The sequence below is a fragment of the Taudactylus pleione genome, unplaced genomic scaffold (assembly GCF_031769625.1).
Source record: "Taudactylus pleione unplaced genomic scaffold, aTauple2 ptg000043l, whole genome shotgun sequence".
NCBI classification, from domain to species: Eukaryota; Metazoa; Chordata; class Amphibia; order Anura; family Myobatrachidae; genus Taudactylus; species Taudactylus pleione.
Window position 1 is genome coordinate 13505735 of NW_028284445.1, and position 17068 is coordinate 13522802.

A 17068-nucleotide genomic window follows, 5' to 3' on the forward strand; every position below is an offset into this window, starting at 1 on the left:
CATCATTCTGGCACTGGAACCTGGGGACTACATGGTGTCATTGGACATACAGGATGCTTACCTGCATGTCCCTATTCTTTTGCGCCATCAACAGTTCCTCAGGTTTGCAATCCGCAGCGACCACTTCCAGTTTCGGGCGTTACCTTTTGGCCTGGCGACAGCACCACGTGTTTTCACCAAGGTGATGGCGGTCATGGCGGCTTCTCTGCGGCTGCAGGGAGTCCGCATGTTGCCGTACTTGGACGACCTGTTATTGGTGGCGGGATCTCCAGAGCTCCTGTTACGCCACTTGGACCTGACCATTGCCCTGCTGCAACGGCACGGCTGGCTAATCAACTGGCAGAAGTCCACTCTAATCCCGTCTCGGAGGATTCTGCATCTTGGAGCCTTATTGGACTCGGGACAGCAAAAGATCTTCGTGACGGAGGAAAAGATCTCTGCTTTACAGTCAAGGGTGCGCAGTTGTCTGCACAGCCGCCGGGTGTCTCTACACTCGGCGATGAGGTTACTGGGCTCCATGGTGTCGGTGTTCGACATGGTGGAATATGCCCAGTTTCACTCCAGACCTCTGCAGCACCTGATCCTGTCAAAGTGGAACGGGCTGCCTCAGTCTCTGAAGTCCCAGACGATTGTGCTCACCCCGGAGGTTCGCCTGTCCCTTGCTTGGTGGTTACAGACGACCCACCTCAGCGAGGGACGTCCGTTCTGGGTTCCAAATTGGGTCCTGTTGACAACGGACGCCAGTCTTCGGGGCTGGGGAGCAGTTTCGGGTCCACATCTGTTCCAGGGCAGGTGGACGCCGACAGAAGCGGAGCTTCCAATCAATATCTTGGAACGTGCGGTCTTCAATGCTCTCCAGCAGGCACATCGGTTTCTCCAGGGTCACCCGGTACAGGTCCAGTCGGACAACGCTACCACCGTGGCCTACATAAACAGGCAAGGAGGAACCCGAAGCCGGGTGGCTCTCGTAGAGGTGTCTCGGATCCTGGTTTGGGCGGAGCGCAATCTTCCGGCCATATCAGCGGTCTTCATCCCGGGAGTGCTCAATTGGGAGGCGGACTTTCTAAGTCGCCAGGACGTTCATCCGGGGGAATGGTCCCTGCACCCGGACGTTTTTCAACTACTGGTGGACAGATGGGGGTCTTCCAGAGATCGACCTCATGGCGTCCCGGCACAACAACAAGTTGCCGGTGTACGGGTCTCGCACAAGAGACGAAGGGGCGTCTCTGGTGGATGCTCTGTCCGTCCGGTGGACGTTCCGGTTCGCATACCTGTTCCCTCCGGTCTCCCTTCTTCCACGGGTAATCCGGAAATTCAAACAGGAAGGAGGGACACTCCTGTTGATAGCTCCCGCGTGGCCCAGACGGCACTGGTTCTCAGACCTCCAGGGTCTGTCCGTGGACAGTCTTCTGCGGTTGCCGCTACGACCGGACCTCCTGTCTCAGGGTCCTTGTCGTCACCCGGACCTGACTCGGCTGTCTTTGACGGCGTGGCTGTTGAGACGGCCATGCTGAGGTCCCGGGGGTTTTCCAGCTCTGTGGTGCGTACCATGTTGCGAGCTCGGAAACCGTCTTCCGCGAAGATATACCATCGCGTGTGGCATACGTTCTTCCAGTGGTGTCGACCGAGAGGTTATGCACCGCGGGAGTTTCGTCTGTCTCGGATTCTCGCCTTCCTGCAAGCGGGACTAGATCATGGGCTTCGCCTTGCTTCTTTGAAGGTACAGGTTTCGGCCCTGTCTGTCTGGTTTCACCGTAGGATTGCTACAATCCCGGATGTGCGCACCTTTATGCAAGGTGTTGTCCGCATTCAGCCGCCCTTTGTTCCACCTGTGGCACCTTGGGATTTGGCTGTGGTCCTGAGGGCTCTCCAAGGACCGCCGTTTGAACCACTGGGATCAGTGGATCTTAAATGGCTAACAGCTAAGACTGTTTTCCTTCTGGCTATTGCTTCGGCCAGACGTGTTTCTGAGTTGGGGGCTCTTTCTTGTAGACCCCCTTTCTTGGTTTTTCATGGGAACAGGGCAGTACTCCGCACTCTGCCCGAGTTTCTTCCCAAAGTTGTTTCCCAATTTCATGTTAACGAGGAAATCGTTGTTCCGGCCTTTAACTCACCGGGTCTTTCCGTGGGTGAGGCCTCTTTGGATGTTGTGCGGGCCTCAAGGACTTATGTTGACCGCACTTCTTCGTTTAGGAAGTCGGACGCTTTGTTTGTCCTCTATGGCTTCCGTAAAAAGGGTTGGCCTGCTCCAAAGCAAACTTTGGCAGCCTGGATCCGTATGGCTATTTCTGAAGCTTATCTTCATGAAGGCCTACCGGTTCCTCCTTCTCTGAAGGCTCATTCCACTAGGTCTGTGGGTCCTTCGTGGGCAGCTCGACGTGGTGCCTCTGCAGTCCAGATCTGCAAGGCTGCTACGTGGTCCTCTGTCCATACCTTCGTGAGGTATTACAGGTTTGACACCTTCGCCTCTCAGGATGCTTCCTTCGGGCGGCGGATTCTCCTTTCAGCACAGGAGCGTCCCCACCCTTAAAGGATACTGCTTTGGGACATCCCCAAGGTATCCGGTGGATACCCTATGGACCCTGAAGTAGAAAATATGAGATATGGTAAGAACTTACCCTTGTTATCTCTATTTCTACGAAGTCCATAGGGTTCCACAGGACTCCCGCCCTGTCGCACCTGTGCTGTAGATGAGCTTTGCTCTGGTCACCGGTTTTCCGTCTCCCTCTGGTGAGAATGTGATTCTTGTATGTGTCCAGATCTTTGTTCTCTCTCTTCCTTCTCCTCCTCCGGCCTATGGCTTGGTAACTAACTGAGGTGCCTTGGCTCGGGGGCGGGGTATAGGAGGGGGACCTAGTGCATCCTGGGAGGCTGAAAGCTTAACTCTTTGGTGCCCTGCGACTGACGTCACACCTATACCCCAAGGTATCCTGTGGAACCCTATGGACTTCGTAGAAATAGAGATAACAAGGGTAAGTTCTTACCATATCTCATATTTTTTCATTATATTTAGAGGTGCACTGTGTTTTTTACTAAAATATTGTGCTGTATTTTATATTTATTGTTTTGCAACATTGTAGAATAAATTGTGATTGTTACACATTCCCTGCTCACCAGAGCTGTTTCCTATAGTTTCCTGCATTGTGACTCACAGCTGCCGGTGATTTATTTTTTTAAAACTCCTATGCGCCTGGGGCTTTTTTGTCTACAAGCTTTTGTGGGCCTTTTCAGAGACCTTAGATTACATTAGCCATAACTTATAGCAGGCCTGGCCCAACCTGTGGCTCTCCAGCTAATGTGAAATTTCAAGTCCCAACTTGCCCTGCAACTGATCAGCTGGTAAAGCATGCTGGGACTTGTAGTTTCTACAGTTGGAGAGTCACTGGTTGGCCAGGCTTGGCTTACAGCCTACGTTTTTGCAATTTTGTTACCAGAACCTTGCTTGCACATGCACCACCCAATGGTTATACATGTAAATAAACCCCCCGGTCTGAACCCACAAGTAAACTTTATAGCGTCGGCCAACGCTTTACTTTTTGTGGCGATAGGCTCTTATTGGTACTTGTGTTCCAGCAAGAGACCCTGAATAAATTGCCCTGAGCAGTAATTTCTTATTGCTGTAATATGCTGTGATCAGGGCAAAAATGAAGGGTGTAATAAATTGGCCCTAAATCTACTGCACCACAGAATGAGTTGAACACCATATGGCAGGGGAAGGCAATAAGCGTTCTGCCCAGCTGTTGTAGAACTACACATCCCAGCATGCCCTGCTACAGTTTTGCATCCCAGCATGCCCTGCTACAGTCTATTTAGACTTGCTAAAATTGTTGCAGGGCATGCTGTGATGTGTTGTTCATCAGCAGCTAGAGGGCTGCCTATTTCCCATCCCTGCTCTATGCAGAATATTATTTTAGTGAGAATTTTTTCCTGGAAGCTATCCTAGGACTAACTTGGATTCATGCTACAGGGTCTCCTGTCTGTAATCTATTTTAGGGGTCAGGCGCCCCTAGGGACAACAGTACTGGCTGCCCCCCTCTGCCTAATTTTATTATTTTGTCATAAACCCACTTTTGATGATTGACCATTTAAACTAATAAAAAAGCTATGAACTGTTTGTTTTTTATTTTCAATTATGTACACATATGTACTTAGTATGTTAGTCTGTCCATGTCCTACCTGTTAATACTCCACTCAAAATGGGTAATGTGTTCGGGGATGAGGGAGGGTGTCTGCACTGAACAACATATCGTTCAATGTGGTCGTTTGGCTGATACAAAATGCTTTCAATGGTTGAATGCTGTTAGATCTAAACAGAGGGACATTACCGACTGTCTGGTTTCATGCACCTAAGTATCAGTAATCCAGTGCTTAGCTGTAGGCAGTTGCAACAAATAACTCTGGCCCAGCCCTATGTTTTGCTGTAACTGTTGTATAATGTATTTTCCTACAATGCACACACAAACCCATTTATATGCAAGGTATTGTGGGGATTTCCACTATGATGAGACAAAGCAAAATAATATATTGCGAGGAAATTTTATTGCTGACAACGGAAATCACCAAACTTTAAGTTGCTCAAAAAAGATGCAATTAATGAAACAAGTCAGTCATGTTAAATCTGTAATGGGGAGACCATAATGTTTATATGAGGGTGCACAGGCTACAGACACACCTTACAGCCATACTTATTGCTATCTTCTTTGTAAGCTGCAATGTTACACCAATGAGCATTCAATGAAGGATACAACTATTGTATTAATTTAGTTTAATAGCTCATACAAAATACTAGCGGAGGAAATGGGTGTTACTAATAGGGGGACAAATTTAATTTCTTGGGCGAAAATTATGAAAAGTGTTGTCATGTAAAGTGTGCTGTAACCTATAGCAACCGATCAAATGTTTGCTTACATTTTGGTATCTGTAGAATAAAAAGTGGCAGTTATTGGTTAAACCAACATAAAGGTTAAGAACTTCGCAGAGGGACACATGCATCAGAGCAAATGTAGGGGGAGATGTTACCTATAGCAACCAATCAGATACTGGTGCTCATTTTATAGCACTTACTGAATGAATGAGAGCTAGTATATGATTGGTTGCTATGAGTTTGATAAATCTCCCATAAATTAGTCACAAGGTGGTAAATGATCAGTTTTGGAGCATGGGCTGAAATCGCACAACACCAGAGCATGGAAGACCAGTGTTCAAGGTGACCACGCAGACTAATGTGCCAACATGTCAGCATCTGATAAATGGGTAACATCTTTTTTCCTTTGCACCAAATTTTATAACTGCCCCCGTTTGTGTTTTATGCAGGCAATCAGTGGAAAAATCACAATATTATAATTAGTACAGTATAAGTCATTTTCACTGCATTACTTAACGTTTCAATGGTATTTATCAACGTAATGTTGAAGATTTTAAATTGTAATGATGGGGCCCATACATCAGCAATCCGGAAAAAACGGTTCTGCGTTCACCCCCCTGATGTCACGATAACTCAATCCACCAATATGCAGCCATACATTACTGATTGGTGGAAATGATCTGTAAATCACTGAAACCTAAGAACGCATCTGCCAATTACAGAAGGCTCATCATATTCCTAGTAACGGTTGGCAAATTGGCTGATCGTTACTATACAATTTACAACCCCGGTGAAATCCAATACGTTGGACAACCTGATTTGCCGATTCCAATGACTATTTGGTCAGAATTGGCAATTGGTGAACCCCATACATTACAAATATTTTTACACAATTATCTGAATTGCCCCAATTGATTGCTGATAGATGGGCCCCATAAGGTAAACAAATGGGAGTTGGTTACAAAAACAAAACTAAACATTTTTTTATTATTGTGCTCTTGTGTTGTAGTACATACTTATGACCTGCAGATGTCACTGTTGCTATTTGAGAAAAGTGTAGTAATTAGATTATAAAGTAATAAACAGCAAAGTGGCCTATTCATTGACATGAAAGGGCCCATTACACATGTGGAAACAGTAGTTTCTGCATGTTTTAAGTAACAGGCCAATTAATCATTAGTAGCCCAATGTGGCTGCCGCATATTCACCGAGCCCTTAAAGCTGAATGTTTATAGAGTTACATTGCGGGAACTGATGCTATCTTCAGATGACGTCAGTTCCTGGAATCCTGCCTCTTCCTATTGGAGTGAGCTCCGGTGTGCGAAGTAGGATCTATTTTGATCCTTCAGCCTCCTCTGGTTCCCTCTGTGTGTAGCATCTCCCGGCTCACTGCTACTTATTAGTGGTGAAAGTGTCAGTGCTAGGGCTCGAGGAAGAGCTGCTTTTCTGAGCGGATGTCCAGCACTCGGCGCAATGCCAAATTGCTTTGGTTAATTTTGTATCTGCTGCCACTTACAGGGGACCGATGGGGCTTGATAATGAATAGGCCCCTAAAGAACCAGCACATGATGAACAAGAATAATTTAAGCTGTGTACACACTTTCTGATATTTTGAACGATAACTATCGTTTTTGTTCAAAATATCGGCAAGTGTGTATGCTAAAACCGACCAGCGATGTGGGCCCGGCGCCCCCGCCGATGACGATATTGCCGCGTACACATACCGTGTAGTGTGTATGCGGCTTTAAACTAATTATTTACAGATAAATAAGTTACAAAATAAAATACCGTGTATCTAGATTTACATGGGAAATAAACTTGTATCTTGACATTTTTTAGGAATACTAAATATTCCTCTCACCCTACAGTACTGTAGTCCTAGTCTACTAAATCCTGGCCTGGTAACCAAGGGCATATTAGGGTTTTTAGGGCCCCAGACAAACCTAAAACTGCCAATATAGGCTGGTGATATAAGTAAAAAGTATATGTTATTAATTAGTAAATACTCCCAGCCCTACAAAGGTGCTAAACACACTATAGTGCACCTAGATCACACTATGCTACACACAAACCCCAGGTCACATCTGCCACAGTGCCCACAGGCTGGTGATGTATCTAAGCATGTGGGCCCCTGGGTGAGCACCCATTTGTGTAAATGGAATTTTTCTCTCAGGCTTGAACTGAACCCTATTATTACATATACATAGAAGAGGCAGCCATTATTGTGGAACCAATATTCATGACAACACAAAGGGCCTGATTCAAGCTGGCTCCATTGCGATGATGAAAAATAAAAGCGTATACGATCATCTGTAGTCAGAGCTCCACCCACCTACGTAGCCGCTGGTGCAAGCAGCTGTCATCACTATCCGCAGGCATCTACACCAGCCCGATCCTTTGTGCAGGAGATCCGGCCGATGTCTCTGCTCATGCTCCCCTCTGAATAGCCCACAATTCCCTCTACATGTCCTTTATACAAATTCCCAGTTGCAGACCAATTACACCCACTCAGCCACAAGTGGAGATATGGGTAAGATGTGTATGACCCTAGTGGCCGTAGTTCTCATAGTTGCATATGCTGGGCTAGGACACATGCACAATGCTAAATATAGCCAGATCAGGCCACATAACGGACCTGTGTGCAAATCTGAATCAGACACCGTGGCTCTGACTAGCGCACGCTCTGAATCAGGGCGTCTTTTTTTTTTTTTTTTTTAAGGAGCAGCGTGCTGTCACTCAACATCGGCAGCACGCCCCCTTTGGTGCAAGACCCAGAGCGATGGATTGCCCGTCGCTATCCGGGTCTCGCTCGTGCGCACCACGGAGCCGGCTCCGTCGAGGGCATGCGCTCTGGGCCACCATTGACCCGGTAGCGAGCGCTCAGTGACCGGGTCTGAATTAGGCCCAGTGTTCTTCTACAAACTGACATACTGCATTCCCATCTATAACTGCTTCAGTCTACACAATGGCTGCCTGTCTCCAATGTATGAAGAGGATATGGCCAATGACTGTAATTGACAACTCTTACAAACAATCTTTTCACAGTGGTCAGCTGAGGAGTTATCATTAGAGGAGCCAGAGGTGGTAAATACTGAACTGGGTAGGCATTGGGGCATGGGGAGCAGCAGAGGGTGCGAGGTACCTGGGCCCACCTTGGAATACAGCATCAGTGGGGAATTATATATTAGTACCTCTCTGCTAGGTAACATATAATCCACCCCGGCAAGGTGGTGCTCAAGTAGCTACCACATTGGGGCCATAGCTCCCTCTGTAGCTTGGGGGGGAGGGGGGGGTTGGGAAGGCAGCAAATGTACAACAGACCCTAAGCAGTAGCTGAGTGACACCATTTGTCTATGCGCAGAGAAATGGGCCTTTAGTGCATCCATCAGGCCATGAATGAGGTTTTGTATAGTCCCACAGATAAATCCTGCCTAAATATCATAGAAAGGAGAAGCAAGAACAGGGCACAACCACCAACCTTTTCTCAGTAAGGGCACTGCTGCATGCAAAACGCAGATTGATTTTATACAGTGCCCTCAGACGCTGACCTCACTGCCCACGGGAAGGCAATGGCGGCTGGGGCAGCAAATGCAGTGAAGTCCATCTAAATTATTATGGCTCATCTGTAGGCAGAAGTAATGCAGAAACAGCTTACAGGGCACTACACTGAATAATAACATATTGTAAAAATACAGATTTTGTTTAAATCTTCTTACTGAGTATAACATGGGTCGTTCCTGAGGGAAGTGGTTTTAAAAATATATTGTTTTGTAAATCCAAACACGCATTGTATAATGTCACCATCATGGATGAAACGAGCCAATCAATAGCTGTTATGTGACTTTGCAATTTGTTATATGAAAAAGCGTTATACCCTGATGTCTTGAGGACATTTACTTGGTAATGGACTGCACAAAAGGGCTGTTGTTACACGGAAACTTGCAGCTGTGCCCGGAATGTCACGGAAGCTCGCAGCCGTGCCGGGGATGTCACGGAAGCTCGCAGCTGTGCCGGGAATGTCACGGAAGCTCGCAGCCGTGCCCAGAATGTCACGGAAGCTCGCAGCTGTGCCGGGGATGTCACGAAAGCTCGCAGCTGTGCTGGGATGTCACGGAAACTTGCAGGTGTGCCAGGGATGTCACGGAAGCTTGCAGCTGTGCCGGCAATGTCAGGGAGCTTGCAGCTGTTCCGGCAATGTCACGGAAGCTCGCAGCTGTGCCGGCAATGTCAGGGAGCTTAGCCACTAGGAAAGAGAAATTCTCTTCTCTAAACGGTTTTAAAGATATCTCTGTCTTATTACACAGTTTTAAAAACAGGAGCTGTGCAGCAGGAATATTATTTATTAGCTATACCTGTATATTTCATCATCATCCATTACAGAGCTTAAAAGGTATTTAAGTATTTTCTTTAATTATATAATTTTATCTTTGTTGAATTATAAATTAAAATAACCACCATCAAAGTTGCACTTTTTCTCGTTTTTCTGCTTTGCACCGTTATCCTGCAGGGTCTGGTCTCCGTATCACAGAGCGCGCTGTATTCTTAGAACTTTAGGACAGAGCCAATAGGATTCCTACAGCATATTTCACAGTGGAAAGGTGAACACCAAACGCCAGCAAGTCTATAAAGATATGGCTGATTAAATAACAAAGTACAAAAGTGCAGGTAACTGGTAATAAGATTCGTTACATTCCAAAATAAATATTTCTACTGAGCTTCTATTTATTATCATGTGGCATTCCTGACCTATAAAACCAAACAGATTCCCAATCAGAACTATAAATTAGGTGCTTGTCTGCAGGCAGAATCCTATATACACATGTGCGTTACAAAATTTACAGGAAAAAAAAAAAAAGATCTATCATGTAAACATTGTATTTTCTTAAACAAAGGAGGGTAACATGGAAGATTAAGCAGGATCTAGGTCTAACACACCAAAGTTTTCATAAATACAGTGTAACAGGTTCCAAGCCAATGGGAATATGACGTCTTTGTTTAATGATCCAGGCGGTGGTGGAAGAGGAGCCACTGACAGTTTGCAGGTAAAATCTAACGTATGTACATAGCAAGAGATCTGGCTTGTCTCATTCTGGTTCATGTTTAAATAAAAGCCCAGCGCCCCATATGGCCATGTAATGAAAGCCTAAATCTCATCAATGTTAAGTCCAAAAGAAGTCAAACATCCACGTTGGGCCTTGGTACAAACCACACACAGGAAACATAAGGCCTGACATGCGAGCGAAGCCTTGGATTATTGCGTAGGTGGCATGTGTTCTGTAATAACTGGATAGAGCTGGTGATAGTGTGGTACCATTTGGAAGGCGCTTTTTGTTTAGGTCTGTATAGATCAGTGTTACCTTGTTACAATAAGCAGTACAAATAGGATGGACAGAACATGTCCCATGTAGGTAGAGAAGACAGGCACGGGTTAGAAAACGGCTGATCAAACACATCAGCAATTATCCAAAAAAGCAAAACATTTAAAAAAAAATGGAAAAAAACATAAACTTTCCATTTCATATGTATATATTAGCATCTGTAAAGTGTGCACAATACACATACTGTTTATATAACCCAGCATATTGGACTGTATGTAACCTGAAATATTGATGCGGTTTCTTTGAGTAATTATTTCAGTGGAATGTTTTTGTTTCCTTGGCTTGAAGTTTATGTGAAAGACAGGAGGTGCTCATCTTATATCGAGTATACAAAAACGTACGTCGGATTTCACGTGTGGTCACACGACTTTGAGGACCGCTTACTGCAAGTGCATTTAGAAAATCATCTGCATGGGAAACAAAAATGTCTACTATTGACAGCTGACGTGTCATCTCTGAGCCGTGCCGACTTTAGAGGGCGATAGAGAACTTGAAGAGGACGAGTGGTTAATGGGAGATGATGGATGCTTTATTGGACTCATGGACTCTGCAGTCTGGAGTTTCCAAACCAGTTCTTCATTGGTTCGACTTAATCTTTTCTTTTCCTTGCTCTCTTTTTCTACATTCTCTTGCAGAGTGGCATTTTCAACAGATAATTGCCTATAAAAGACAGCACAAACTAGTTACAATCTGACGTGGAGATTCCAATTTACAAATTGGGACATATAAAAGCAGAGAGTTTTTTGGTGTATAAGTAAGTGCTGTGAATATATGGGTATATTACAGACACACTGGGGTAGATTTAATAAGCGGTAAGTTTAACCACTGAAATTTAAAAACTGGCAAACATGTTAAAAGCAAAACGCTCAATTTAGCAAATGCATCCCAAGGAGTCTCTGTGAGGGATTGGCTGGGGACAATGGACTGAGGTATAAGATAGAGGCCAGAGAAGAACGTGTGTGTATGCCTGAGGTGATTGGAAGGGGTGGACAACCGGAGATAGTGGACAACCGGAGACACCAGAGGTGATATACACAAACATGTTTGGACTCTTGGTGGGATGTGTGGCTGGAGAGGTTGGGAAGGGACTATTGCCCTTTGCAGAGAGGACTGAGCGAAGGTACATTGGCACAGAGGGCCTGATTCAGAGCCGCTCGTAAGCGGCCGCTCGTCGCTCCAAGCGATGTTCACACAACTGCGCATGCGTTGTAATACGCATGCGCGAACCATTCATTGCGGTCGGAAATTGTGTGCTCGCAAAATAGCGATTGCCTGCTAATTTGAGTGACAGGATGAGGCGTTTGTGGGTGGTAACAGGGGAAGGTGCTTGAAAACGGGGAGTGGTGATCCGAACGCAGGCATGCCAAATGGTCAAAACGGGCGTTTTAAGGGTGTGCATAATTAACAAAGCAGCGTCATCGACCACGTCACTTGGTTGTTTCTTAGCCTGAGCTGTTCGCATGATTGCGGTAGGAAAATCCAACCACAAGCACTGCGAGCAGTTCAGATGCCTTTCGATGTACTCGATTAATCAAATAAATAGCGGAGATGACGTATGATGCGAGCGGCCAGGGGGCGTCTTTACAAAATAGCGAGTGCATATTTCGTTCGCTCAGACATAGAGGCGTCAACAGACCGCAAAGAGCGAGCGCTCAATTTAAATAGCCGGCCCCTTTTTCTGAACGAGCGAGCGCAAATAGCATCCGGCTCTGAATCAGGCCCAGAGTGCCTTTGTGACCACACAGAGAATTAAATTGTCCACCTATGACTACTCATTGTTTCTATCTCATTACCTCTGTCCATTCCCAGTTCTAAATTCTGCATGGTAAACTCTTGTAATATTTCCTAATTTAATTAATACACCATTTTAATAGTCCTTTTCTAGATTGCATCACAAGATGAGGCCTGTAAAACTGTACAAAACACTTGAGGTGACGTTTCGCCAGTGACATAGTAAATGCCAATATATCCGTCCTCCTCCAGCAACCCTAAATCGTTACAGCTCAATGACCCCCAGAGAACAGTCACACCGACCTGGTGACCTGAACGTTCTGATCAATGCGGGCCCTCATGTCTTCATTCTGCTGCTGGAGAACCTGGATCCTTTCCTCCAGGATAACATTTACTTCAGCCTACAAAGACAAGTGGATTTTTTAGGAAGTCCTACAACAGCCGAAGTGCCTAAAGGACATAAAAAACTAAAATAAAGAGTATTTAAACAACAATTGTTATTGGTACTGTCAATATCATAGCAGATAAATAGATATTGAGTATGATGTAAATGCCATGTCACTAGAACAGCAGCATAAATAAGTTTCTAAGTATGGTCAGTTTGGTATTATTGTGGCATACCGTAACCGATGCCTTGCTAAAATCTAAAGGCGCTATATCCACTGATCTACTACTGTACATTTGTTTGACATGATCTCCTGAACCCTTTGCTGCCATGGTTCTGGTCATTTGTTTGACTAAATAGTCAACATTTCATTTTTCATGTGACACTCACAGGTACATAGTTGTCACATTCTGCCCTATTGCCTAAACTATAATTGTCAGTGTCACCCTCCAATCACTTGTAGCTACATCTGTCACAAACTGTATAAAGTTTTATAAATGGTGCTTAATGTCTAAGTGTATCAGTGGTTCCCAAACTCGGTTCTCAAAGCACCCTAACAGTCCAAGTTTTCAGGATATCCATCCTTGTAATCATAAGGATTGCTCCTCATGTCAATAATAATGATGTTTGGCCCTCATTCAGAGCCGCTCGTTAGCGGCAGTACGCTCGTTCCGAGCGATGTTTGCACATCTGCGCATGCGTACGGTTTTTAGTACGCATGCACGAACTAGTCAGTGCGGCCGAAAATCGTTTGTACGCTATATTGCGAGTGCCTGCTATTTTGAGTGACAGAATGAGGCGTATGTGGGTGGTAACAGGGGAAGGTGCTTGAAAATGGGGAGTGGAGATCCGAACGCAGGCGTGCTTAAAGGTCAAAACGGGCGTTTTATGGGTGTGTATATTTAAAACAGCAGCGTCATTGTCCACGTCACTGGGTTATTTTATAGCCAGAACTGCTCGCAAATTTGTGGTAGCAAACACCAACCACAAGAATAGCGAGCAGTTCATACGCTGGTCGATGTACTCGATTAATCTAATAAATAGCGGACATGACGTATGGTGCGAGCGGCCAGGGGGCGTTTTTAACAAATAAACGAGCGTATGTTTTGCTCGTTCGTTCAGACTTAGAGGTGTGAACAGACTGCAATGTGCGTACGGATCATTTGAATAGCCACCCCTTGTTTTTAAACGAACGACCGCAAATAGCGAACGGCTCTGAATGAGGGCCTTTGTTCCTTCTTAATAATTATAAAGACTGCTCTTATCAATAATAATGACTCAGATTGCCCAAGTAATAATAAAATGATAATAAAATGATTCCGTGTATATATATATATATATATATATATATACACATACACACACACATACACACACACACACACACACACACACACTTTACCTACATAAAAAATTTATTAACTGGTGCCCCTATAATAATAATTACCTATAAATCTTGTTTCTTTCTTGGTCCATTATCATTCAATGGCAATTTTATAACAAAAAGTAGAAAAAAAAAACCCTATGGGTGGACCACTCCTGAGAATATGCATTTCACACATACTGAATATCCAGGGAGCCCAACTAGTTACTGGCCTGGCAGCCAATCAGACGTTGTGTCTTGCACTACTTAGCCAATTACAGAGAGCCCTGGCTGATTTAGTAATTGGCAGACTCCAGTCTGCACCAGGAATATTGGGGTCTCCTATAACACAGGTTCTCAAACTCGGTCATCAGGATCCCAAACAGTGCATGTTTTCCAGGTCTCCTCACAGAATCATAAGTGAAATAATTAGCTCCATCTGTAGATCTTTTAAAATGTGTCAGTGAGTAATGACTACACCTGTGCTCCTGCTGGGTGACCTGGAAAAGGTGAACTGTGTGGGGTCCTGAAGACAGAGGCCCTGATTCAGAGCCGGACGCTCTGACAGAGCGCTCGCTCTGAATTAGGGCCGTCCTTCCTGATTTTAGAGCGGCCTCCTGGGTGACCACCCACAGCTATAGCGAGCAGCCAAAAAGATGGTCGTGATGGTCAAGACCATCGCGACCATCGGGCTTGCGACGAGACCCTTGTGGGAGGGTCTCGTCTGCCGCAAGCCCTGGAGTGCTTTTGGCTCTATCAGAGCCGAAAGCACTCCCACTGACATCACTTGTGATGTCAGTGGGGCCGGCCCCAGACGGTAGGCATTCCCATGGGAACGCCTCCGTCTGGCCAGCCACGCCCCCGGCACGCCCACCAAAGGGGGCGTGCTGTCACTCATCATCGACAGCACGCCCCCTTTGTAGCGAGACCCATAGCGACGGCTTGCCCGTCGCTATCCGGGTCTCGCGCATGCGCACGAAGGAGCCGGGTCCGTCGTGCGCACGTGCACTGGCCCAACATCGACCCGCTTGCGAATGCTCAGCGCTCGCGAGCGGGTCTGAATTAGGCCCAGAGTGTGAGAACCACTGATCTATAATTACCATCTCAGTGAAATAATCTATTCATGATATATAGAATTCCTCATCCTGTCCTGGAGGGCTATACATTTTCTCCTATTTGAAAAAATAATTAGAATTAGTTTTACCCAAATACTCCCAATCCAATCTGCACATTCTTCCATTTAAGTTGCATTTATCTTTCTCTGTACATAAAAAGCAACTATTCCCTTTTCCCTGCTTCATTATTTCCATTTACGCCTTGTTAACACAATGTCCCAGTCAAAGTGATCAGTTTACCATGACTCAGTTATAGCTACAGGAGCAAAACGATCTCTTACATCACTTGTCATTATTAACCTTTACTTATATAACACCAGCACTGTACAAAGAATCTTTTATTTTAATCATTCACATCAGTCCCTGCCTCAGTGCACTAGAAGTAGAAATAACCTTTATGCTACTGCGATTTATGGTGTTTATTATATACACTACTGCCTGGTGCAAACTCTACTACTATGGGGCATATTCAATTAGTCGCAGGATTTCACCAGCGGCTAATTGACAGGCTAAAATCCTGCGACGCGGGGTTTAGCTATTCAATTAAATAGCTATTTCCCGGCGTCATTATATTGGGACTCCCGCACGAGCACTGCGGAATCAGTGTGTAATAACCTCTCGCGCAAAGCCGAATAGGGCGGCCTCACGTTGATTTTACCTCGCACCTGCATGAGGTGCGAGGTAAAGTCAAACAGCGGGGACTCGCACGCGGGGTCTCAGGGACACCCGCGCATGGAATCCCCGCTAACTGAATCCTGTCCAGCGCGACAATTAGCTGCGGGGTTTATTATTAATTGAATATGCCCCTATGTAGGATGTTTATTACACAGACACTTGTAACAATTGACATCTAAAATATCTTAACACTATGCAATAATATGACCAAAGTGGGTGCTATTATCATGTAGGGACCACCAGAACAGAGAAGCCTTGACGTGTTCTGGTGGCATAAACATATATTTGCAAATATATGCAAACTGAGGGGGTGATTATGCTGCGGCCGCAAATTCTATCGCAGCTGCAATAGCACCATTATGGTAATGCAGCAGAAGGCGTCACTGGGAGCAGCATTGCATACATCGGCCAGCTGAGTGACCAATGGGGTCACGCAAGCAGGCAGCTGCAGATACAACACAGAGGCCGACGGAGAACCTGGCCTCTTCCCCCCCCCCCCCCCCCCCCACTAACGGCGGCAACAAACCTCCTTTTTGGGAAACGGTGGCTGTTTGCGCCCCCTCCCCGCCCAGAAACGGCAGCAGATTGTCAATCACTGACAGTCTGCTGCCGCTCTGCGTGCAATAACGCAAGATCCGTACTGCACATGGCTCCGACGCCATCGGGAATCTGCGTTCAGCAGTGCACATACGTATCAGGCCCTGAGATCTCTGTATTTCTATTATCATGTATTATTCAAGTCTCTTTGCTGGTCTTTTGCATTGTGCTGGCGGAACGTTTTTCCTTTTTCTTGTCTAGATTAACCCCTCCCCTTTCATCAGAGGCGTCACTGGGTATGGCAACATCCGGTGTGCACTCTAAATCCCTACCACGATGTAGGTGTGGCCTACCATAAAGGGGGCATGGCCGCGCGGGAACTTCCGACGGATGTCCCCGGAGATTGTGCCTGCACCACCAGCTCCTCCTCTGTGACAGGAGCAGAGAATGTCACACTGCAGCACCCTGCTGCTATCACTGGGTAGGAGCCAACATTGTGTGCGGCCCACACCCCCACAGTGACGTTACTGCCTTTCATGCACCTGTGAAGGACCATTAGGTTGATTTGAGCAACCACTATTTTATTACTGTTCTGAGAGGCATGGGTGTGCTGGTTCCTGTAGTGCCATTTGGAGGATTTTGGGGTTCTTCCAGGTGATTTGGCTCTCAACTTAGATTTATTAATGTATGTGCTATTATCATGTAGCCTAACAGTGTGCAATCATATGACCCAAAGTGGGTGCTATTATGAAGTAGCGTTAGGGACCACCAGAAAAGAGACGCCCTGACACGGCCTGCTGGCTTAAACATATCTTTGCAAATATATGCAACAAAGATCTCTGTATTTCTATTATCATGTAGTATCCAAGTCTCATTGCAGAGTGCTGGGGGAACAGTTTTTCTTTAACAATTTATGTCTGGCTTTTTAGCTGGATGCATCTATACACATAAATATGTTTTTTCTGTATGTACATTAAATCAGCCCCAGAGCATTTACAATTGTATGGTTTTTCTTAAGCG

At 45.7% G+C, this 17068-nt stretch overlaps 1 protein-coding gene across 1 annotated transcript in view; it reads right to left on the reverse strand.

Moving 5' to 3' along the window:
* Positions 1 to 4533: 4533 nt before the first annotated feature.
* Positions 4534 to 17068, reverse strand: part of MTUS2 (microtubule associated scaffold protein 2) — a 486382-nt gene continuing 473847 nt past the window's right edge. The window contains exons 13-14 of the mRNA XM_088460265.1: positions 12277 to 12374; positions 4534 to 10902 (exon numbers count right to left, since the gene is read on the reverse strand). Of these exons, the coding sequence (XP_088316391.1) occupies positions 10692 to 10902; positions 12277 to 12374 (309 nt within the window). The 3' untranslated portion in view covers positions 4534 to 10691. The remainder of the gene's footprint in view (positions 10903 to 12276; positions 12375 to 17068) is intronic.